Source organism: Sminthopsis crassicaudata, chromosome 2 (assembly GCF_048593235.1).
Source record: "Sminthopsis crassicaudata isolate SCR6 chromosome 2, ASM4859323v1, whole genome shotgun sequence".
Taxonomy (NCBI): Eukaryota; Metazoa; Chordata; class Mammalia; order Dasyuromorphia; family Dasyuridae; genus Sminthopsis; species Sminthopsis crassicaudata.
In genome coordinates this window covers 365428341-365454599 of record NC_133618.1, presented here as the reverse complement: position 1 = coordinate 365454599, position 26259 = coordinate 365428341, and the positions used below count along the sequence as shown (strand labels likewise).

The window sequence follows — 26259 nt, the reverse complement described above, 5'->3', positions numbered from 1 at the left end:
AACCAAAATCTACCTTTTCACTCATTTCTGCAAATGTTTATTAAGCAACTGCAAATGGCTAAAACCTTTACTAGGTGTTTGGGATACAAGATCAAATTCAAGCTTGAAGGCAGTTCCAAAAAGATCCCTCTTGATCCAGAGTTCCCTGGTGATGGTGGTGTTCAGTCACGTCCAAGTCTCCATGACCCCAAGGATCATAGCACACCAATGCTATCCATGGGGTTTTCTTAGCAAAGACACTAAAGGGATTTGCCATTCTCCAGTGGATAAAAGTAATGAAAAGAGTTGACCAATTTGTTCAGGGCCACACAGTTAAAAAGTGTCTGAGGCTGGATTTTAATTAACTTCCTAATTCCAGAACCAGTGGTCTATCCACTAAGCCACCTAACAATTCCCTGGACAAAGTGTCTAGGTTTCCATAGATATGAATAAAGGACAATGTTATACAAGTAAGCAATCAAGATAACAATGTGGATTTTGGGTAAAAAAAAAAACTACAGGCTTTTTTATACTTTATAGAAAATGCAGAAACAGATAACTCATAGTAGCCCATATGGTCAATACAATTTCTTCTTTCATTCTGATGAATCCCACCTTCCACCAAGTCCTCTGCAGTCCCCTACCCCTTTTCCCACTCATAGTACTACTTTGTGATTTGATCTCCACAAGGTAAGGAATTTAATTAAGTACCTACCATATACCAGTCATTGTGCACTAGAAATAACTTGAGATTGCTAGGGAAATAGCCCCAGAGCATTCAGTTGAATCTTACTTTTGCCACAGAGACCTATGAAAACATTCAACTTGGATTCCACCAAAAGAGAAATTAACTTGAGGTTTGTAGAGACTTATAGAGTCCAAAAAACTTATAGAGCCAGGGTCACTTACTTTATACTGTCACTGATGATATAGTTCTTTGCCACTCTTCAAGCTGCAGAGTCCATATGTTTGATCTCTCTCCAATAGGCTAACATTGATAAGGGACTTAACTGCACCCAGGAACTTCACCTACCTGACCTTGAAGTTTCTCTTTCCTGGGTATGTTTACTTACTATTCAGGTTTATTCCTGTCTCTTCAGGATTAGGTTCAGAATTCCATAAATTTTCTCCACCATCTACATCTGTTGGATTCTCTTCCTTCCTTCAAGAGCCAAGTCAGATGTCCCTTCTCTAAAAAGCTTTTCTAACACACTTACCAATCCTATTCCACTCCAAATACATATTAGAGACCCAGATCTCTCATTCTTCTTGGGTTTTGAAGCAAATAACCAAGAGCAATTTTCCTAATTCCAACTAAAACTTTGAAATCAGCAAAGCTGCTCCCAGTTCCCTCAAAGTCTGTTACATACTCTCCCACAAATGCCCAGAGAATCCAAGGAAAATAGGCTTGTGCTTAGAGCACACATATAGCAAAGTGGTAACTAATGGCTTCTTCCTAGAATCCTTTTTTGCCTTTCAGAAAGGGTATTCATGAAGTTCTCTTTTAGCACTGTGTATAGCTTTTCTGCTGGGCTCTTTGTTAGAGTCTTAATGCTTAATTTTCTTGGTGAGTCTTGTCCATATCCAGCTGCCAAACTCAGTAGCTACTGGCTGCTGGTCCAGAAATACTGTCAGGATGAAAGGTGAAAGGTAGCCAGGGTGTAGTGAGTAGAGATTTAGCTTTGGAGTCAGGGAGATTTGATTCTAAGTTCTACCTATAACACATGCCAGCTGTGATAGGCCCAAAAATAAGGAACTTAGTTGGAGTTAAGAAGCCAAATGCAAAGACTTTTCTTCCCTTCAAACAGTTGCTTTTCTGAAGCTTGGATGGAGATTTCTGTTTGTGAAGGCAGACAGAGTTTTGTATCCCCATTTCTGAATTGCCTTCTGATTTTATAAAAAGCTTCTGGGGTATGACTACATCTTCTCAGCCAATACCAATATCTTTCTTGTTACAATTCACTCTCTTTTATCTGATGGCTTTCAAGGTCTTCTAAATTGATCAAGGACTTCTCACATTTTGATGTATTGACTTAATAGAGATGTCTACACCTTGTTCATGCTTGTGATTTGTTGATTGATTGCTCTCACCTGACAAAGTTATCAGGGCATAGAATTTTGTTAGTTACTTTACAAGGGGGTGATGTGATAGATTAACTCAGTCGACCCCACCTTTTACATTTGTTCTCATTTCATGGTTATTGCTGTTCATGTCCTATCTCCTCTAATTAAACTATAAGTTTCCTTTAGGGTGAGTCAGGGTCATAGACCACAGCACGCTTCAAAGACCACTGAATCTAACCAATCTAGACTATTATACATTCTGACAAGTGGACAGAAGCCTATACTTGGAGACTTCTAATGGAATCAGTGACTTTTGATCTTTGACTTTATATCAAGGCTTTATTTTAGTTTTTTTCCTATTTTTTATTTTCAAAATACATCAAGGCTTTATTAAAAAAAACAAACCTATAAGCATATGCAGGATTTAGGGTAAAGAGAAAGATAGGACTATACCTTAAATCTAGAGAAAAGCTTGGTCTCAGTTTCCAGGTTCTCAAAAATAGTGAGGGGATGCCCACTGATGAACCAACACTAATCCTGTTCCATTGCTATTTCCTCCTACTGCAGTCCCCGACAGATGGTCATCTGGATGCTCCCTGTTCCTGTGCCTCTGCCTTTGTATCCTGCTTGGCCTAGCCTTGAGCTTCTATTGTGGTCAGGCCAAGTTGGGCTCAAAAGCCCTGGAGGAATTCCGAGCCTGGCTCCTCCTTTTCCTCCTCCGGGTAAGACACATGGCTATGACCTTCTGGAAGTGGTTTGGGAGACAATAACAGGAGCCTCCACAGCACCCCATCATTTGTTCAAATGCAGTTCTGCCTTTCTCATTTTGAGAAACTTCTTCGGTTGCAATTTAGGAAAGTGATTTCTCCAGTCCACAACGTAGAAGGCAATGAATGGTGTCTGAGCCTGGAATATGGAGTGTTCTGACATGAAGTCTCTGGAAGCTGAGGGTCTTCTGAACAGCATACTCAAGTTCAAGGAGAAACAAACAGTGCATCTGCTGAGAAAACTCCATGCACCATGACCCCCCCCCCCATTCTAATGGATGTACCTGTGCCAGAGTTTTCCAGTTATGAGAACCTCCCACTATCATTATTAAAATATACATGCATGTATACATACACACAGAGAGAGAAGTTCAGAGCTGGAAGCATCAAATTCAACTTGTGGTTACATGAGGAATCCTTTCTACAACAGGTCTCATAAGTAGTTATCTAGCCTCTACCTGAACACTTCTAGTTATGAGGATCTCATTATTTTCTGAGGCAAATCACCCTAATTTTGGTCAATTCTAATCATTATAATTCTAGTCTAATCATTGTATTGCACTAAAATCTGCCTCACCATCGACTTTCACCCATTGCTTCTGGTTCTGCCATCTGGACCAAAAAGATTGTCTCTCCCTTGAGACTCCTTCGGGTCATTGGATATAGTGACCTGAGTATCTGCTGAGAGTATATTTTCTGGGGCAGCTAGGTGGCGCAGTGGATAGAGCAGCAGCCCTGAAGTCAGGAGAATCTGAGTACAAATCTGGTCTCAGACACTTAAAACTTCCTAGCTGTGTGACCCTGGGCAAGTCACTTAATCCCAATTGCCTCAGCCAAAAGAAATTCGAGAAAGTAGATTTTCCCTTCTGTAAACTATATATCTACAGTTCTGTCAATATATCCTCATATTGGGTGGTCTTCACGCCTCATCATTTGGGTCATTCTCCTCTCCACATACTCCAGCTTTTCAGTGTGTTTCCCAATATGTGGCACAAAAAATTAATACCAGCTATGTGCTAACCATGGCAGAGGTCAGCCAGACCATTGACTCCTTCATTCTGCACACTTTTAATGAGTCCATTCTGGACTCTTTTAATGAAACCTATATTTGCATTCACTATTTTGATTACTATATCATCCTGCTAATTTATATTGAGCTTGTGGTCAGTCTATTAAGTATCCCAAGCATCTCTTTTTAATAAACATGTATACTTTTGCCCATTCACACATATACACATTCCTACACGTGCATGCACACACACACACACATCCTCCTCTAAAATTCTTGAAAGCCCAGACACTGCCAGGCTAAACTGCTGTCCTACTAATCACAAAATGTACTCATATTACTATAACTTTTATCAGAGAACATTGGGATCATGGGCACATCATTTTCTCAATCATTAAAGAAAGTTTCACTTGTTTATCCACAAATAGATTCTGTTCTGTTTTCCAAATATCACCTCTCTCCAGTTCAACTCAATACCATGCATTAAACATGAAATGATTATTATAGGCAAGGTGAAAGATAGCCAAGATATGGCAGATAGAGAGATGACCATGAAATCAGGAAGACCTAGCTTTATTTGCAAAGTAATCATAGACTAGTAACATAATTTCCCCTGCTCTAAAACTTCTCAAGACTATTAGTTACAGATGTGTTGCTGCTGGCATTGGTGAAAGAACTTTCCATAATAAAATTTCACTTATGGAATCACATATGGAAAAAATTAGGTGTATGGTACTATACTAAGTACTAGTAGAACTAGTACTAGTTCCTGCCCTGAAGATTACATTCCAATGGAGGAGGGAAAGACAGAAGTAGGTATAAATTGTAAGTCAATAAATATGACACAAGAAAGAGTTATAACAACAAGGATACATCAATCAAAGACAGAGTGCTCTAAGGAAATTTGAAGATGCTAAGGGAATAAGGACCTGAACTAGGCTTCAAAAAAAAAAAAAGATGAATATCTCAACAGAAAGAGATGAGGAAGGTTTGAATTTTGGTCATGGTAGGGTAGTCTTTGGGGGCCATACCAAAGTGGAAGCCAATCAGACATTGCCTACTAACATTTCATAGAAACAGGTGTATTCCATTTATCTGGAATATATAATGCATAGAGGTGGAGGTAGGTGAAAAGCCTCAAATGCCAGTCTGAGAGCTATTTGTTTTATCCTGCAGTAAATAAAGACCTACCAGAGATTTTGACAAAGGAGTATGATAGTCAATACTATACTTTAAGGAATTATTTTAGCAATTATTCAAAAGGTATGTCCTCTGTGAAAATGTGAGATCCTAGAAAGGAGTTTCTATGGTTTTGCCTTTCTTTATATCCCCAGTGCTCAGCACAGAGACTGGCACATAGTAAGCACTTAATAAATGATTGTTAACAGATATGACTTAGTTCTTGAAGATAATGTCAGCTATGAAAGCTCTCATAGTTTGTACCAAGCTGGGAAATCTTCCAGTGTAGTCAAGGCAACAGGCACTCTGGCTGGTGACCTTCCTAGCTAAATGGAAAGGCACAGCAGATTGGCACAAGATAATGAATTCTTGGACCATGGAAACCCATGAAAAATATTTTTAAATGAAACAGTTCTTCTACATTCTGCAGAATGGGAAAAAATGAGGGAGAGAACACTAAGAATCATACTTTTTACATAATCTACAAATATTAATTTGTTATTTTTTAAAATATCAGATCTCTGTCCACTCACAAAAAAGGATGTTATACTACCAAAGGAAGTGAAAAATATCAAATGGCTATATTCACTGAGAATGAAGTCAACTATCACACACACACATCCTACATGTAAATGTAAATGTCAGTCATCAGTCATTTATTAGGTATCTACTAAGTGCCAGACACTGTGCTAGGTACTAGGAATTCAAAGATGAAAGTGAGAAAATTGTGACAGCATATAGGCAGATAGATGTAAATATATACAAAATAGAAGGTAATTTGTGGAGAAATTTGATACTTCCTGAGGTATTTTCTATTATCTCCATGTTCTTGTTCTCAAGAAGGTCACAATCTAAATGGGGAAATGACATGCAAGCAATTACATACAAACAAATTACACACAGAATAAATAGGAAATCATAAATGGAGGGAGAGTACTAGAATTAAGAGGGTTGGGAAAGGCTTCCTTTGGTGTGAGTTTGGGCTGGGAATCCAGGCAAAACAGAAGGCAGGGGTGAGAAGGGAGAGCATCTGGGACAGCCAGAGAATAGAATCAACAATCGTTTATCAGATTTTAAAAGTTCAAGAGACATAATTTCTAGCCAATTAGTCATCTTATCAATAATGTTAACATTTTAATAAAAGAGACCAGTGACACTCTCAAATGCCAAAGACCCTCATAGCAGGGGCTGAAGAATTATATGGTCTTAGAAAAATGGGTATTTTAGAAGGTGGCAGTCAACTCTGATTGGTTAACAAGAAAGGGAAAAGAATGAATATTACAATGAGGTGCTGGACTTATCCTAATGAACTTTGGTTATGTCATTTACCATTAAGTTACTCAGCCTTGAGTCATCTATTCAAAGAATTTATCCCCCAAAAACCTGAGTAGGAGGTTAGATGGGGTGTGACCAGGTTTGAAAAGAGTTAAATTAATGTTCTTCAAATGACTGCATTTTAAAATTAGGACTACAGAAAAAAGAGGAAATTCTGGATCTTCCCATACAATTGGTTATTAATAATCATTTCTCTCACATGAGACTGAGAGCACCCACAGAGTGAACCTGATACTCAGCTCACATGGACATATGAATGGACATAAGCTTCAATACTACAGTGATATATAATCAATAGGCATTCAAGAAGTAAATCATAATACTTGGAACCATCCATTTTTATTATCCAAGATTCTTCTATGAAAATCAGCATGAAAGGGGGAAAAATAAACTATGAATGATAAACTGAAAATTAAGAGATATAGGACTTCATCCTAAATATACTGTCCCAGAAAATGTAAGTATACTTTTCAAAGACAAAAAAAGCAAGCCACTTAAAAATCTTCAGGGATTTAAATATTTTCTGAAGTCTGAGTTGCTACATCAAGAATAATTCTAAAATCAACATGTAATGAAGAAAAAAAAATGATGTTTTGATTAACCACTTAATTACAGAAAGAAACTTCAGAGCATGGTGGGAAAAGAAAGGGTAGAGGAACAAAGAAAGAACATCCCTGAGAAATGTACACATCTCAAATAAGGAGCGGGTGAAAAAGTTGAAGTTTTGCAAAACTAAATGTTAATGAGTTAGGATTATATAATAAAAGAACTTCTGTGAATGAGAAATAAACAAACAAAGATTGAACAGGTAGGTCTTATACTGGAGTAAGATTAAGAAACAAGTGAAATTGGGAATATTACATAATCTTTAGAAAAATAATTTAATATAGTATGGTAAGATAATGAAGTGGTATACCTGTTTACTGTTGTGAAGACACTGCTCAATAAATAGAAGATATTACAGAATATAAAAGATAAATTTGCTTATTTAAAAACAAATATTCCCAGAAAAAAAGAGGAAAAAAACAAATTTTAAAAATTCTTTGTTTATATGTTTCTGATTAAATCTAACATTCAAAATCCATTTTTAAAAATAGCACACATGGGCAGCTAGTTGGTGTGTTGGATAGAGTACCAGCTCTGAAGTCAGGAGGACCTGAGTTCAAATGTGACCTCAGACACTTAACACTTCCTGACTGTGTGACACTGGGCAAGTCACTTAACCCCAATTGCCTCAGCAAAAATAAACAGATACATAGATACATAGACAGATGAATAAATAGAACAATAAAAATAGCACATTTTATAAATCACATTCCTCAATATACAATCAGAACATGAAAGAAAAAAATTATTATCAATATTCACCTGAATAATTCCTCAAGGAGTATGATTGATCAAAGGAGTAGTTATTGATCAAAGAAAAAAGAAATTCTGAGATATCATCATATATTCAAAATGTTTTGGGATCTTGAATCTGTCATTCATTCCATTAGCTACATTAGTCAATCAATCAGTCATTAAGTATTTATTAAACACCTATTATGTGCCAAACACTATGCTAAACTCTAGGAGTACAAATAAAGAAAACTCTAGGAATATAAAGAAATTTTAAAATAGTCCTTATTCTCAAGAAGCTCACAATCTAAACAAGCAATTACATACAAACTATACACAGAAAAAATAGAAAATCATAAATGCAGGGAGAGTAGTAGAATTAAGAGGGTTGGGAAAGGCTTCGTGTAGGTGTGAGTTTGGGCTGGGAATTCAGGCAAACCAGAAGGCAGAGATGAGAAATGAGAACATCTGGGACAGCCAGAGAAAATTCTTGGACCCAAGAGAGGTAGTGGGTTTTTTTTTCTTCAACGAACAGTAAGGAAGCCAGTGTTAGTAGATCAAAGGGTAGATGGTATAGTTTAAGGTATAAAATGACTGGAAGTTTAAGGATGTAGGTTTTTAAATACTGAACAGAAGGTTTGGTAATTGGTAGGGAGATCATGGAATTTATTGAATAGGGGAGTGACATGGTCAGAACTGAGTTTTTGGAAAAATAATTTCTGTAGCTAAATAAAGGGTGGGTTGGGATAGGGAGAATCTCATAACAGGTAGATCTACCAGCAAGCCATTTCAAGAATCCAGGAGTATGAAGGTGAGAGCTTATAGTAGTATAGTAAGAGAAGTGGGCTTATACAAGAGATATTGCAAAGGTAAAATCAACAAATTGGATATGGATGGGAGGGGGTGACAGAGAAGGAGGAATTGAAGATAACTTATAAGTTGTGAGCCTGGGAGATTGGGGAGATGATGATACTCTTGATAATAATAGGGAAATTTGGAAGCAGGGAGGTCTTAGGAAAAAGATAATGTTTTGGACTAGTTGAATGTGCAGCTTTGCATCATCTGAATATTTTATAAATATGCCATCTATGCTTTTAGCCAAGTAATTGATAAAATTTTAAAGAGAATAAGGCCTACCACAAATCCCTCAGATGCTCTGATGATTACTATTTTTTTTGTTTTCAGATGTTTTTCAATTGTATCCAACTTGTTATGATCCCTTTTGGGGTTTTCTTGACAAAGATACTGGAGCAACTTGCTATTTCCATCTCCAGTTCATTTTTCAGATGAGAAAAGTGAGGTAAACAGGATGAAGTGACTTGCACAGAGTCATACAGCTGGTAAGTGGCTAAGGGCACATTTGAACTCAGGTCCTCGCAACTCCAGGCCCAGCATTCTATCCACTTTCCACCTAACTGTGTCTAATAGTTATTATACTATAGTATTATAGATACCTATAATATTTTATCCCCTAGTTTGTGTAGTGGATAGAGTTTTATCCGCTTACTAAACTATGGACTTCATGGGGTGAGAAACTTTTTCTTTATTTTTTTATTTTATTTTTTATTATAGCTTTTTATATACAAAACATATGCACAGGTAATTTTTCAACATTGACCCTTGCAAAACCTTCTATTCCAACTTTTCCCTTCCTTTCCCCCACCCCCTCCCCTAGATGACAGGTAGTCCCATACATGTTAAAAATGTTAAAGTATATGTTAATTTCAATATATGTATACATATTTATACAGTTATCTTGTTGCACAGGAAAGATCAGATTTAAAAAGAAGGTAAAATAACCTGAGAAGATAAAAACAAAAATGCAAACAAACGATAACAGAAAGAGTGGAAATGTTATGTTGTGATCCATACTCCTTTCCCAGTGTTCTTTTGTTGGGTGTAGCTGGTTCTATTCATTACAGATCAATTGGAACTGATTTGGATCCTCTCATTGTTGAAGAGGGTCATGTCCATCAGAATTGATCATCATATAGTGTTGTTGAAGTGTATAATGATCTCCTGGTTCTTCTGCTCATTTCACTCAGCATCAGTTGATGTAAGTCTCTCCAAGCCTCTCTGTATTCATCCTGCTGGTCATTTCTTATAGAACAATAATATTCCATAACATTTATATACCACAATTTATTCAGCCATTCTCCAATTGGTGGGCATCCGTGAGGAATTTTTTCAAATGTAAACTTTGTATCTCCTCTTCCATGAAGCACTGGGTTTTGTACCCACATGACAAATGTTTGTTGAATTAAGATGAATTTTCAATATTCTGGAGAAATTGTAGAATTTAACATTTTATAAAAATAATTCATAAAACTGACCATCCAAAGTACCATTTTTTTAAAGGGATCTTAATCTCTTTTGGGATATTTTTATCTTTTCCCCAGTTACATTTAAAACAATTTTTAAAATTTGTTTTTATGACTTTGAGTTCCAGATTATCTCTCTTCCTCCTACTCCTACCCCCCATTAAGAAGGCACATGTGAAGTTATTTTTTTTTTCTTTTTTTTTTATAGCTTTTTATTTACAAGATATATGCACGGGTAATTTTTCAGCATTGACAATTGCAAAACCTTTTGTTCCAGCTTTTCCCCTCCTTTCCCCCCACCCCTTCCCCCAGATGGCAGGTTGACCAATACATGTTAAATAGCACATGTGAAGTTATGCAAAACATTTCCATAAATGTGGTATTATGAAATAAAACAGATTTACCCCCCCAAAAAAAACCTCATAAAAATAAAGTAAAAAAACAAAAGAGAGTATGCCTCAATATGAATTCTGACAATCAGTTATTTTTCTGGGTATGGATAACATTTTTCATCATCAGTACTTCAGAATAGTCATGAAACATTGTATTGCTAAGAATGGCAAAGTCATTCACAGCTGATTAGCTCACAACATTGAGATTATTTTGTGCATAATACATATCATCTTGCTTGAATGCAGAGAGGACTTTCCAGATTTTTCTGAGAGCATCCTGCTCATTATTTTCCATAGAATAATAATATTCCATCATAATTACATGCCACAGTTTAGGGATCTCAATTTCAAAGCAGTGTCCAAGAGTCTAAGCTCTTTAGATAAAAGTGGAATTGTTTAATGCTCTCCATTCACACCTGTTGGACCGTCCTAAAGAAATAATAGTAATTTATATTTATACAATGCTTACTTATTCTTATACTTGTTATTAAATGATTCACTAGGTAAGTTTTACTAAATGAGTAATCATTGCTCCCCATAAAATCATAATGGACTGATTAATACCAATTAGAGTTTGAGTAGGGGTCTCCAGTAAATCAGCTTTCTCATCCATTCCCCTTTGATCCAAAGAAAAGCATCAGTCTTTCTTTGGATCACTATCCCATCTATAATAAGAGAGAGAGAGAAGCAAAGATCTGAACCAATGGCACTTTATTAAAGGATCCATGGTCCCCTCTAATGAAATGAACCTCAGATTTTCCTCACAATCTGGGAAGCCACCTTCCCTAGGACTATATAAAAATATAGGATCATAGTTATACTAAATAAAATAGAACAATTTCATTGGTTAACATGTAAATACAGAGACTAAAATAGGAATACCAGCAGAGTCACAAGTTGGATGAAGCTATCATAATGATGTAAAGTGGTCATAAAATGGTCAGTGATTAAAAGATGTCTGTTCTTATTGGACAAGCTCTTATTTGTGCCTCTTATTTCCAGAGGTACAAAAATATTTTGGGTGGACTTTCCACATAGTTGTGATTTTTGCCATGCTGGGTTTGGTCACCATGACAAGCAAAACAAGGGTAGCTAGTCTTTAGTTAACTTACTATACTATATAATATACTATATTATATACTATATATATATATATATATATATATATATATATATATATATATATATATATATATATATAAGCAAGTGAACTTAGAACCTACAACTCAAAGCTCTGATTATCCCCATTTTAAACAAGAATAAACTGAAGTTTAGAAAAGGGAAGGTCCAACAAAAAGTCAATGGCCGAACTGAGATTGATTTTCAGGTTTCCTCACTCAGAATGTAAGACTTCTTCCAAAGCATCTAGATCCCTGTTGCTTAAGAGTCTGGGATATGAAGAATTTTATAAAGATGAGCTATGTTTATAGAGAGGAATCATTTTGTTTTTTTATGAAAAGAATAAAGGAGAAAGATGATTCTTCTGTTCTTCTCTTATCATGCGGGAGGGAAATGCATTTTATATGAAACCAGGTCAGCCAGATGACTCCCAGCTATCCTCATCTCCCCTGGGGAGGCTAAGCTTTAAAAAATTTTCAACTGCCAGCAAAAGCAGCTCTCAATGGGCAGTAAATCTAAGCAAGGATTCAGAGACTGACAGATGCCTTAGGGGGTGGAAGGACAGGGGGCAGGCTGAAGTCAGCAGGAGAAAGCAAGTCAGAGACAAGAAACAACTCAGAACCTACAGAAACAAATGGTCCAGAAGATTATTCTTACCCCCAGATGGCCATCATAAGCTGTCATTGGTAATTAGGATTAGACATGGGCTGTCATAGGTACTCATAAGTGGTCAAAAGCAGTCATGTAATCAAAGGCAATTACAGGAGGACAAAGGCAGTTGCAGGCAATGTTAATTGTCAAACAATAGATTCAGGCAGTAGCAGTCTGTCTATTGTAGGTAGTCATGAAGAGTTAAAAGAATTCATGGGAAATTAGGGTTAATAACTGGCAGCCATATGTTATCATGGGAAATCATTCATGATCACAGTTAGTCACAAGTAGTTGCAGATAATCATGAATTGTTCTGTGCAGTACTAGACAATGCTGGGCAATCCCCAACTTCCATATCTCAATGTAGCCTCTCCTGACTATTTTCCCCTCTTGAATCACCGCCTCACTGTGGGAAAGAGTCTTATATAGCTCAATGAAATGATGGGCTATGTTATGCAAGTTTATTATAGGTCATAATGGGAAGTTCTGACAAAAGGTCACTGGAGGAAAAAATGATAAACACTAGTATTTTTACCCAGAAAATCCCATGGACAGTCATGCTATAGTCCATGGGGTCAAGAAGAGTCAGACATGACTAAAATGCACAATAGCTTAGCTTCTTCAGTGAAGAACAGAGAAAGTACAAAGATGGCATGAACCCAACAAATAGTCAGATTTAAACATTATTCCCAAGAGATTTTGCTTCTTAGCTAAAGAACTATATCTCTAGGTCAGGTCCAAATTGACTTCTTCTTTGAAGTCAAAAGCAGCCACCACTATCATCCCAACATTATCCAGTCACCACCATCCAAATGCCCAAATAAGGTTTATGGTCCCTTATGATACATTGGAGAAAGTTGAGACTTTGAGAATGGGTCTCCCAATCAGAAAGAAACTTGACATTTGTTATCTCAAGCATGAAATGAACAGTAAACTAAGTACCAGTCTCCAGTCGGCATAACTGTGCCCAATGTCCAAGCAAGGTTAGCTGGCCAGGCCCAATTGAGGATCCCTCCCTGTCTTTTAAATTGCACATCTATCCTCAAGTTAAGATAGAATAGGACCCCAGTGACCAGGATAAGTCTCATTGATAGCAAGAGGATGTCTGAGTATCTTGAACCACTTATGTGTGCATGTAAGACCTTTCACCTTTGCTCAACCCTTCTCTTCCATGATAAATGTCTAGGACTTGCCCTTTTTGTCAAGTCATGCTCATATTCCTCTTGTCACTCAGTCTTCCTCAGGATCCAGTTATCCTACACCTTCCAAGCCAACAATGATAAATTTAATAGACTCATCTTTAGGGATAGAAGAATACAAGAAGAGACCCATTACCCACAACCTTTCCTGTCCAGGAAACTTAAGTGAACTTTAATAATGACCTTCCAGAGATAATGTTCCTGATTTGATTACTTTTATTGATTCACATGATCATAAAATGCTAGAAATAGAAAGGACTTTAGAGATCATGTAGTCTGACCTTTTTCATTTGTAGATGGAGAAACTGAAACTATCTATTGCTTGGTAGTTTTCTATCAGAAGGAAATAACTTACTTAAAGTCAAACAGAGTGTCAGTGAGAGGGTCAGAACTCTTTCTTGATATCCCATCCAATATCCAATATCCCATCCCTCCAACTATTGTCTAAAAACTCTATCTAATGGTAGGTTTTTCAGACCATATCATAGGGAAAATTGGAGTTGTGGCACACAAGTGAGAAAAATATTAGGTCAACTGGAACCATTCAATGTTCCTCTAACACTGTATGGAAAAGCTCCTTCTTGTTGTCACCTATGCCTAGGTGAGGGGACAGATCTATTCTCTAAGAGCCTCTACAGCTGTGAATCATGAACTTGAAGGAGTTGCAAAGCAGCCTTTTATTTACATAAATAAATTGGAGGCAAGAAGGAAGAGGAGAGAGGTCAGACAATGCAACTGCTTCTCGGTCTCCTTGTATTGTCATCATCTTCTCACATGAAGAGATCCATTCTACAGGTTTGAGTTAGACCTCCAGCAGCCACTGGCAAGTGGCTCCCATATCCCACAACATATGGCATCCGAACATGGGACACTAGAATCACAAGAAACAAAGAAGCAGCAGCACTTCAGAGCTGTTCATGAGTAGGATCCTTCCAGAGTTACTTCGATAACCCTCAGGGAAGGAAAGGGAAAAGAGACCCAATAAGACTTTTTTAGTCATAATAATTAAATGGACCAACACATCAAAGGGCTGAGTTAGAAGACTGATAAGAAATTTAAATGCCCATTCTGACTATAGTCCCCTTCTCCGTTGGAAAGTTTGCCTCCATGACATCTCACAAGCTTCAACACCTGCTATAGTACTGTTTGCACTCTCTAGCATGCAGACTCAGATACCTTAGCATGTGGCCTTAGATAACAGCCACTGCCCAAACTTACTGACTATGTTGTGGGGGGAAAATAATCACATTTTCATAAAACAAAAAACGGGGAATTTTTAAGAACCATGCCTAGGTGAAGGGACAGATCAATTCTCCAAGAGCCTCCACAGCTATGAATCATAAACTTGAAGGAGTTGCAAAGCAACTTTCACAAATCTTCATTGTGGAAGCAAATAAATTGGAGGCAAGAGAGAAGAGGAGAGAGGTCAGAGAATGCAACTGCTTCTCACTCTCCTTGTATCATCATCATCCGCTCATGTGAAGAGATCCATTCTACAGGTCTGAGTTAGACCTCCAGCAGCCACTGGCAGGTGGCTCCTGTATTGAATCCCTGATACATGAAGTGATGGACAATAGATTGGTTTTGGACTACTTCTTGGCTGCTGAAGGAATGTGTGTGATTATTATTTATATATCCTCCTTCTAGGACTTATGGACATGTATAATTCCTCATGTTGTTTATTACATCACGACTAGCCTGTGTTATATTACTATGTGCTTGTGTAATACCTCCCATGCTGATGGATTTATGTATACCTGTTTTAATTAAATCAAAAGAAAGCAGGAAATGCGGAGAGCTGCAGATAGTGGGGGAATTCCGAGCAAGGTATAAGACCCTTCAGCCCGGAGGAAACCTGCTGACAATGTCTGGTTTGGTTCCCCATTTCCCTTTGGTGTTCTTACCTCCCTTCTTGAGAAGTCAGGGAGAGCATGACCACCTGTGTTCTACTTGAAGCAAGGGATACTTGCAGCAGGGTGCTTATAGTTAGCATTTACTCAGTATGATTGATGAGATAAAGGTTCTAGTGTACTGTAATGATATAATCATACTGAGGTATTTAAGAGCTGAGAGGACTAGAAATGAGAGACTCTCCATCTTTGACCATTCTGATGGCTCTTCTGCCTCCTTCACTCCTCCACTAAGATCAAGGCTGGTTCTGAGATCCCCCAGAGTGTCCAGAGTCTGGATACTAAACCTTCTGTACTGACTGAGGTTATAAGTTATGCCTGGGAAGAAATAGTGTAGCCATCCTCTTATCCACTTCTTGATCATAAGCCCATTTCCTATTCTTTGTTCTTTTTTTCTTCTTATAGGTCCCCAAAACAAACATAGTGAAATACAAAGAGAACTAGATTTTATGTCAAAGGAGCTAGGATCATATCCTAGCTTTATTCTTTGCTAGCTGGGGGACTTCAGTCAAATCATTTCCCTTAGCAAGAGAATAATTTCCTCATCTTCAAAATGGTGGCATTAGACTAGATATCCTATAAATATCTATGGTGCCTTTTAGTTTTAACTCCCACAATGCTGATGTGTTTCTCACATTTTTGTTAATATGCTTAGTTAGGATAGATCTGATTTTCCTATCAAAAATTTTGTAGAAATGAAAAAGTAGACATATAAGGCAGTAATTACTACTATGTTTTTGATTATTTAGGGGATAATTTTCTTTATTTTTTCATTATTTAACATCTTCCACTGTTTTCAGATGGCTTGAAAAATTAATGTCCTTAGTAATGCACAAAAGGTGAATCAGGGAAATCCCTAAACTTAATTGAGGTGTTTTTTCATTAACTACTTGAACTGTGGTCAGAACTATAAAATTTTCCTATCTAGGATTAAGAATATTATTATTAAGATAATTAATTAAGATAATAATAGTAGGTGGATCATGTGACAGCACATCAGTTAACTCAAACTCTTCTCTCTTTTTTTTAGTGCTTTATACTTTCCTTTTTTAATTCTAATAGTATTTCACTTTTCCAAATATGTACAAAGAATGTTTCCAACATTCAACTTTGAAAAGCCAAGCACTTCTTTTTTCCAATTCTCTTTTCATTTTTTCCTTCAGGACTTCTTTCAAACTATAACCAAGTTGGGAGGGGCATTGTGATATAAAGGAACAAGTAGTAGTAAAAGAACCTGGCTTCAAATGCTGCCTCTACATTTGTTATGCTTGTGACCCTGGGCTTATTTCCTTATTTGTAAAATTAGAGGCTAAAATAAATGGCCTTGGGGCAGCTAAGTGGCGCAGTGGATAGAGCACCAGCCCTAAATTCTGGAGGATCCGAGTTCAAATGTGATCTCAGACACTTAACACTTCCTAGCTGTGTGACCCTGGGCAAGTCACTTAATCCCAGCCTCAGAAAAAAAAATAAAATAAACAGCCTTTAAGGTTCCTTTTGCCACTATAACTATGATCTTGTGAGTGATTCTCCTATTTAGTTATGTCTTCCTTGGATCTTCTGATTTCTTTTGTAGAAGGAATGGGGATATTGATCATTTCAATCCATTCAGCATTATATCATTTCCCTGATTGTTGGACAAAAATCTTATATGTGAAGAACAATAGGCAAAATAGTAATTTTATGATAATCAATCATCTTTCCTCTTTCAGAGAGAGGTATTAGAAAGATTTCTTATAAATATGGAATGTGCTATACAAAATTAAATGCAGTCACTTTCTCTGTTGATTTTGCTTAAAGGTTTTTTTAAATGTTAATAGAAAGTCTAAGATTATGATTATGATTAATAGAATCACCTACCAGGCCAGTTAGGTGGATAGTACATCAGCCCTGGAGTCAGAAGGGCCTGAATATAAATCCAGTCTCAACTTGCTGCATGACTCTGGGCAAGTTCATTTAATTCTGATTGCCTGCAAAAAATATAGAATCATCTACCCTTAAAAATGTTTATAGAAAGTCTAAAAACTCAATAATTAATAGAATCATCTGCCCTCTTTTCATCACTTATTAAAAAGTGAAGAGGGAATCTCACTAAGCCAATAGTCATTTTGCATTTTTCTTTGTTTTATAGATTGCTCCAAAGAATTCATATCATGTAATGTAAATGGACTTGAAGTTGGGTATTTAAGTTTTAAATCACAATTCTTCCATTTACTTATTATCCATGTAACCTTTCATGAGTCATTTAAACTCTCTGAGCCCCAATATTCTCATCTATAAAAATGGGGTAATGATAATGGGGCTGTGTACTTCATACATTTATTGATCTTATGGGATAATGGATGTGAAATGCATTAGGAGACTCCAAACCCAAATTAAGTTGTAAGATAATAAATAGCAACTGAAATATTCATAAACCATCTAACATTTATTTCTTAATTCAATTTTATTTTCAGTTCTAGATTCTTACACACACACACACACCTACCCATTGAAAAGTCAAGAAATACAAAACCCATTACAAATATGAAGTCACTTAGTCTGTTCTGAGATGGAGGTGGAAGGCAGGGAGGGAGGATAAAAAGAGAAGGGGGGAAAATGCACTTCAATCTGCACTAAATCCATTATTTCTCTTTCTAGAGATGGATAATTTTTTTATCACAAATACTTGGGAATTGTGATAGATCAGAGTTACAAATTCTTTTACAGTTGACTGTCTTTACAATGATACTGTTACTTCGTAAATTGTTCTCTTTGTATCAGTTCATATAAATCTTCCCAGGTCTTTCTGAACTCATCCCCTTCACTATTTCTTACAAAACAATAATATTCCATCATATTTACACATGATAAACTCTTCAGCCATTCTCCAATAGATGAAAATCCCTTCAATTTCCAATTCTTTGCCTTCATAAAAAGAGTTGCTACAAATATATTTCTACATATGGATCCTTTTCCTTTTTTCTCCTCTCTTTGGTGTAAAGATCTAGTAATAGTACTTCTAGGTTAAAGGATATGTACAGTTTAATAGCTTTGGGGACATAGTTCCAAATTGTTTTCTGAAATGGTTGGATTAGTTCTAATTCTGCCACCATTGCATTGCTGTACCTATTTTCTCACATTTCCTCCAGCATTAATGATTTTCTTCTTTTTTTCATCTTCCATCTAATGAGCACAAAGTGGTACTAGAAAGTTGTTTTAATTTGCATTTCTCTCTTTATGATTTAGATTTTTCTCATATAATTATTAATAGCTTTGATTTCTTCCTCTGAAAACTGCCTGTTCGGATATCTTGACCATATCAATTGGGAAATTACTCCTATTCTTAGAATTTGTCTTAGTTCTCCATATATTGATAAATAAGGCTCTTATCAGAGAAATTTGTTGCAAAGACTTTTTTGTATTATTCCTTGCTTTTCTTCTAATTTTAGTCATTTGATTTTGTTTGTGCAAAAGCTTTTACAATTTATGTATTCAAAACTATTCATTTTGTCTCTCAACAACCTTTCTAGCTCTTGTTTAATCATGAACTCCTGGATCTATAGATCTAAGGGTAAAAATCCATATATATCACAGGTAATTTCTTCCATGTTTCACTAATTTGCCTGTGATGCCACCTATTTGTCTAAAGCATGTGCCCATTTGGAGGTTATCTTTCTATATGGTGTTTCTACACTCATTTTCTACTTAAATTTTCCCAGCACTTTTCATCAGAGAAATAAATAGCTGTGATCTCTGAGTTGATCAAACATTATGCCACTGCGTTCATTTGCTTTTATTTGTTATGTATCTAATTTGTTCGTTGATCAACATTCTACTTTTTATCCAGTACCAAATCTGTACTCATCAAAACAATTTGGTACTGGATAAAAAGTAGATATAGTCTGAAATCTAGTTCCAGGAGACCTCCTTCCTTTCCATTTTTTTTATTGATTCCATTAAAATTCTTGACTTTTTGTTTCTCCAGATAATTTTTTTTCCTAACTCTATAAAGTAGCCCTTTAGTAGTTTGATTGGTGTACTTCTGAGAAGTAAATGAATCTAGGTAGTATTGTCATTTTGATTATATTGACTCAGTCTTGTGAGCAATTAATATTTCTTCAATTATTTATATTTATATTATTACTATTAGTAAAAGAGTGTTTTGTAATTATTTCATATAGTTCCTATATATGTGTTGGCTAGCAGGCTCCCAAATATTTTAGAATGTTTATAGTTATTTTAAATAAAATTTCATTTTTAGTTAACATTTATTGAAAGTAGTTTTACTTTATAATATGAAAAGTGTATTGGGCAAAGATATGGCACAAATTCAGCTGAGTGCAGCTCCTAACTGCTTTCCTATTTGCCACGATGTCATACAAGATTAGAAGATTGTGCCATATCTGAGGAACCCCAATATCTCATAAACTAGGCTTTGGTACTCAGGCAACAAAGAAGCTATGTCAACTATTTAAGCCTTAGAGGGAGGTGGAGGATAGTGACTATTACCTAACAAGGTCCCTTTCCCTTCAACATTGTCTGTAAGCAAATATAAAAGAAGAACCCAGACTTCTGGCCATTCTTTTCTTAGATTACTATTAGATAGATAGATAGATAGATAGATAGATAGATAGATAGATAGATAGATAGATAGATAGATAGATAGATAGATAGACAGACATATATATTGGCTGTGAAACTGGGTGTGTTGGAAGGAAGGAGAGCAGGAGAGCCCAGGAAGTCATAATTACAGCAAAGCAGCACAGTGATGTGGAATTTGGTCACCTGGGTGATCTCTTTGTTTGCCTTAGCTACATATCCCACAAAAATCTGGTATGTTATAGATTTGGAAGAAATCTCAGACTATCCCATAACTGAACAAAATCCTCTCTTTATTATCCCCAACATGTCGTTATTCAGCCTTTGCTTAGGCATTATTATCATCATTATTGTTATCATTAGTGATCTCCAGGGATGGAGAACTCAGTGCTCTCAAAGACAGTTCTATTTCATTTCATTTCTGCTTGTTAGAAAAATGTTTGTTACACCAAATCAAGAGCAGCTTACAAATTTGTTCCCATTACTCTTTATTCTTCTCTCTAAAGGACAACAGGAAAAAAACTAATCCTTTTTTCCCATGATAGCCCACCAATAATTATCTCTTGAGCCCCAACTTTTTTCTTCTCCATCTCAGTTCTTTATCTTTATGATGCTTTCCTGATCTTGATCACCTTGCCCTAAATAAATTCCAATTTATTAAATTAATATTTTTCTTTAAAAGAAATAACCCAGAATTTAACAAGAATAGGTTCTGGATCAAGCCTGACAATTTAATTTTCAGTCTTTCCAGGTCAGTGAAACTCCCCTCCCTGTCCTATTGAGAGAATTTGAGGTATATAGCCAGGATCATGTGGCCAATGAATATAAGACTTCCTTAGCAAGGCATCTGACTATGTAGAACTCTCCTTGTTGCTCATTGCCATTCCTTTTCTTTAACTATAAAATTAGCTACAATGTTATTCTTATCTGATACTACCAACTCTTACTAAATGATATAGGCCAGTCTTCCCTTGGTACTATTCACTGTTTCCGATTCAGAACTCGAGTAAAATGAGACACTTGTGGATCTTTTAATAGTTAATAAGAGGAAGTTTACTTAGCCTTAACATGGAAAGGACATTCAACAAGAATGCAGCACTGATTCAGCAGGGCTCCACTCCTCTGGCCTCCATATGCCATGATAAAATACAAGTCAGATATTTCATAGATTTGAGACCCATTTGTCATGCACTAGACTTTTGTACTTGGGTAACCATCAAGCTATATCAGTAATTCAAGTCTCAGTCCCCTAGAACAATATTGTCTAAAGAATGATTTTATTACTTAACATTATACACCAAGATAAGATAAAATAAGCATAAAGAATGAGATTATAAATAAATTAGAAGAATATAGGATAATTTACCTCTCAGACCTGTGAAGGAGAAAGGAATTTATGACCAAGGAAGAACTAGAGATTGATCACAAAATAGAACATTTTAATTATATCAAGTTAAAAAGTTTTTGTACAAACAAAATTAATGCAGACAAGATGAGAAGGGAAGAAATAAACTGGGAAAGCACTTTTACAGTCAATGGTTCTGATAAAGGCCTCATTTCCAAAATATATAGAGAATTGACTCAAATTTATAAGAAATCAAGCCATTCACCAATTGATAAATGGTCAAAGAATATGAACAGACAATTTTCAGAAGAAAAAATTGAAACTATTTCTAGCCATATGAAAAGATGCTCCAAATCATTAATGATCAGAGAAATGCAAATTAAGACAATTCTGAGATACCACTACACACCTCCCAGATTGGCTAAGATGACAGGAAAAGATAATGATGGATGTTGGAGAGGATGAAGGAAAACTGGGACAAAGTTGGTGGAATTGTGAATGCATCCAACCATTCTGGAGAGCAATTTGGAATTATGCTCACAAAGTTATCAAACTGTGCATACCCTTTGACACAGCAGTATTATTACTGGGCTTATATCCCAAAGAGATACTAAAGAAGAGAAAGGGACCCACATGCAAAAATGTTTGTGGCAGCCCTTTTTATAGTGGCTAGAAATTGGAAATTGAATGGATGCCCATCAATTGGAGAATGGCTGAATAAGTTATGGATATATGAATGTTATGGAATATTATTGTTCTGTAAGAAATGACCAGCAGGAGGATTTCAGAAAGGCCTGGGGAGACTTACATGAACTGATGCTGAGTGAAATGAGCAGAACCAGGAGATCATTATACCCTTCAACAACAGTACTATATGATGATCAATTCTGATGGACATGGCTCTCTTCAACAATGAAATGAGCCAAATCAGTTCCAATTGTTCAGTGATGAAGAGAGTCAGCTACACCCAGAGAAAGAACTCTGGGAAATGAGTGTGGACCACAACATAGCATTTCCATTCCTTCTGTTATTGTCCATTTGCATTTTTGTTTTCCTTCTCAGGTTATTTTTACATTATTTCTAAATCCATTTTTTCTTATGCAGCAAGATAATTGTATAGATATGTATACATATATTGTATTTAACATATACTTTAACATATTTAACATGTATTGGTCTACCTGCCATCCAGGGGAGGAGATGGGTGAGGGAAAGAAGGGGAAAAGTTGGAACAGAAGGTTTTGCAAGTGTCAGTGCTGAAAAATTACCCATGCATATGCCTGGTAAATAAAAAGCTATAATAAAAATAATGGTTTTATTACTTTTAGGTAAAAATTAACTTCATCCACATGGCAAGGATCTTAGTATATATAACTTCTACCCCACAGTGATTTCTCTCTCTGCTGAATCCCTGAGGCACTGCAAAGTTTAGGTCTGTTACATCATCCTTGATGGCTTCATGTTAGATTTACATGTAGGAAGCATTTCCTCATCTCTCATTTCTTCTTTGGTCTTTTTATAGCACTCTGTCCCCCCTCTTAAGTCATCTTATTCTGCCTTTCTTTCTAGTTATTGATGCCTATATCTCCTCTTATCAGGGCTTCACAATCACAAACTCCAAGTTAGATATGTACAGGATAATAGGGAAGGGAATAGAAAATCAGACAACATGGTCAGATATGAAATCTTCACAAATTTTGGAACATAGAGCCATTCTTTTGTTGTATCCGGATTTCCTGGATCCTTGTATCTCAAAGCACAGCCCAATGCAAGAGATTTTTGGAGGAGGAAGAAATGGACATGAAGAAGAGCAGCAACAATATGTTTATTAATTATTTTACGGCTTATAAAGCACATTTTTTACAATGACTTTGTGAGACATAACTCTAAGTGGCACATACACAGAAAGCCATCCAACAGGATCTAGTACCCCCAAAACCACTTGGCTCTGCAATAGAGGCCAGTTGCTCTCCTTTCAATATAATTAACTTTATAATCATAGTATAAAGGCCAGTTTGGGAAGCATTGACTCAGAAATTCAGTCTCTTCTTGATTTTAGTGACTATCTTCAGACAGCCCTATTGAGAGAAAAAGACAACTTTGCTCATTAATGATATCAGCCCCAGTTGCTGCTTTCCTATTCATCTTCTTGCTTGTAACAACACATCATCTCTTGCTAGGGTGGGAGATCCTTATGGGTGGAAAGCTTGTTACTTTTCTATCTCTCCAAGAATTTAATAAATGGTCCTAAACAAAAGTTACATGATGAGTGGTTTTGAATGAATGAAAGACAGGGGTATGTGTCTTCTTTGTAATTCCCCACAATATCTCTAAAATATATTCCCCCCAAAAGAGCCCAATAAGGATCAAAAACAGGACTTTTGTGTCGCTGTATACTTATATATACTTATAAGCATAAATACAGTATTTTTCCTGGTGCTGCCCATAAATGGATAGTGTAGATTACATCTTTCTTGTAGTAACCTCTGGCCTTGTATTCAGAAGGCTCAAATTTGAGTTCTGACCAGCAACAACCACATGGCTTTAGGCATGTTCCTTAAGCTCCTCCATAAAGAGGGATGGCAATGTTCCTCTTCTATAAAATGAGGGGATTGAGCTAATTTACCTCTAATGATTTTTCCGGTTTTAATTATCTCTGATTTTCTGAAACATTCCCCCAGACCTTCCAGAAATGGCTCAGTCCAGGAATGGACTGGTTTTTGTCAGAATTTCTACCAAAGCATATAGTTATCTAGGAAGTTTAGGAGAATTGAACAGAGGGAATGAATGGAGGAGGTTCAACAATAGTTCAACAGATGGCAGGGTGGTGAACAAAGAGCAGAAGAGCAGGAAGCTGGTGGGGTGATGAGAACCAGCTGTATTGGCATGTTATAATGTTTCCCTTCCTATCATTAAATGTAGGGTGTTCTTGGTTATAGGTGTGGGTTTGTGGTAATGGTTTAAGCTACTCTAGAACCCAGATGCCTATTACCATGTGGTATGTGTGTATGTATCTGTATGTGTATGTGTACATGTAGCTCTCAAGATGAAGTTTCCATCCTGGCACAAAAGGTCTGGTTACCTTTTAAGGGAAATTTCAGTTCTCAGGCTCGTTTTCCTCACCCTTGGAATTTTCTATACAACAATAGCATGTTATCATCAATCTGCCTTGAAGTAAACTATTTAGTTCACAAATATCAAAGACAGGAATAATTTTATTGATGAGTTAGTGAGAACAAAAAAAGCCCACAAAGATGCTAAATTTTCTTTGTAGACTATATTGATTCACTCACTCACAGTACCCACTGTACAGAACTCTCACTAGAATTTTGCCTTTTAGGCCTCCAATACATCTTCTTTCCATGGAATCTCTCATGGACCTTTTCTACAAGCTTAGCCTTATATCATATCATCCATGTCTCTACCTATAATTCCTATTGGTTCCAAGCAGGTAGTATCAACCTTCTCTATCCAAAATTCCTTTTGGTCCAGCTCTGATAGCACTTAGTTGGCATATCCATTGAAAGGATAATCCTCTTCAGCGGTCAGAAGTTTTCAAGCAAGGATATAGAATACTCCCATAATTTCTTTAAGCTCGGTCCATTTTTGACATGGAATCTGTAAAAGGAACTCATTCTAGGATTTTTCCTTGTCCTATAATGTGACTGTCTTACCTTGCAGGGGAGCATTGAGCTCCTAAGAACTCTTCTTCAAGAATAACACACTTTCCCCCATCTATATTAGATCTCAAAGATAGTATACTTCCCAGCTTCTTTTTCCTCCAAGTTCCCTCTCCTGATATCTCAGGAAGCAGGAAGTTACACAATCCCATATACCTTCCTATGAAATATGGAGTAGAGATTACACATGGGAAGAAAAAATAGAGCAGTTCCAGAAACTTATTATTGTAATCATTTGGTTTTCTATCTCTTCTCTGTAGTAGAATGTGAACTCAAGTGATTGTAGGACTGTGTTGTCTAAAAAATGTAATTCTCTCCTAGGGTACACAGTGGACAGTTAATAAATTTTTGTTGAACTTTAATTTGGACCCAGCTCCATATACCACCTGGAATTGTTATATTCCCTTATTAAAAATTTTTCCCATGCCATGTATCTACCATATAATTTCTTCATTAAACTCCTATTGGGAACATGTCTCCTTGCCCTAGAGGTAGAAACAATCCATGCTATGCTATGAATTTACCATGGATGAAAAAGAAATTTCGTAGACTTGTAATGGAAAGTGCCATCCGCATCCAGAGAAAGAACTATGGAGTCTGAATGTAAATCAAAATATAGTTATTTTCACCTTTTTGTTATTATGTTTTGTTTGCTTGATTTATTTTTCTTTCTCATGGCTTTTTTTCCCTTTTGGTTTGATTTTTCTTGTGCAGCATAAAGAATATGGAAATATGTTTAAAAGAACTGCACATATTTAATCTATATCAGATTGTTGTCTGAAGGAGGAAATTTTGAAACACAAGGTTTTGCAAAAGTGAATGTTAGAAACTACTTTTGCATGTATTTGGGATATGGACTAGAAAAGATGATCAGAGCTTTTCGAACACAGAAGATGGAGTGTTAGAGTTGAAAGAGGCACTGAAATGAGAAAATCAGAGCTTGAAAAAGCCTTTGGGAATCATTAAGATGTAACTCTCTTATGTTACAATTTTTTTGTAAAAATATTGAGGCACAGGCAATGGAAGTGACTTGTACATTGTCCCATGAGTGCTTAAGAGTTGGAGCTAGGATTTAACCCCTGTCTTCTTACTGTCCAGACTTATTACTCTTTCTGCTATGCCAAACTGTCCCTTATCTTTCTGAGTCTGTTTCTTTATCAGTACAATAAGGACTTTGGACTAGATGATTTCTATAGTCCCTTGTCCCTATAAATTCCTCATTTCTAACCTTCCCTCCTCTAAGTTTCTGTGATTTGAGATAAATGAAACTATCAATCTTGAGACATGGGATTTTACCCCAATGCATTCTTTCTCATGTCAAGGCAATTAATCCTCACTTAAATCCAATTCACCTGCATGTCATGATATCACTTCCTTGATGTCATAGTCCTCT

The 26259-nt window shown here is 36.2% G+C and overlaps 1 protein-coding gene across 5 annotated transcripts in view; it reads left to right on the top strand.

The window, feature by feature from the left end:
- The window catches only part of C2H14orf180 (chromosome 2 C14orf180 homolog), an 80091-nt gene that overhangs the window by 42598 nt on the left and 11234 nt on the right, over positions 1-26259 (top strand). For 2 of the 5 annotated variants that reach the window (XR_012486583.1, XR_012486584.1), the window contains exons 6-7: positions 2611-2765; positions 8857-9011. Coding sequence is in view for 3 of the 5 variants with exons in the window: in XM_074291050.1 (XP_074147151.1) it covers positions 2611-2765; positions 8857-8961 (260 nt within the window). In the remaining 2 variants the exon portion in view is untranslated. Of the gene's footprint in view, positions 1-2610; positions 4245-8856; positions 10444-26259 lie in introns of those variants that run through there. The other 3 variants (XM_074291050.1, XM_074291053.1, XM_074291052.1) reach the window with 3 other exon arrangements.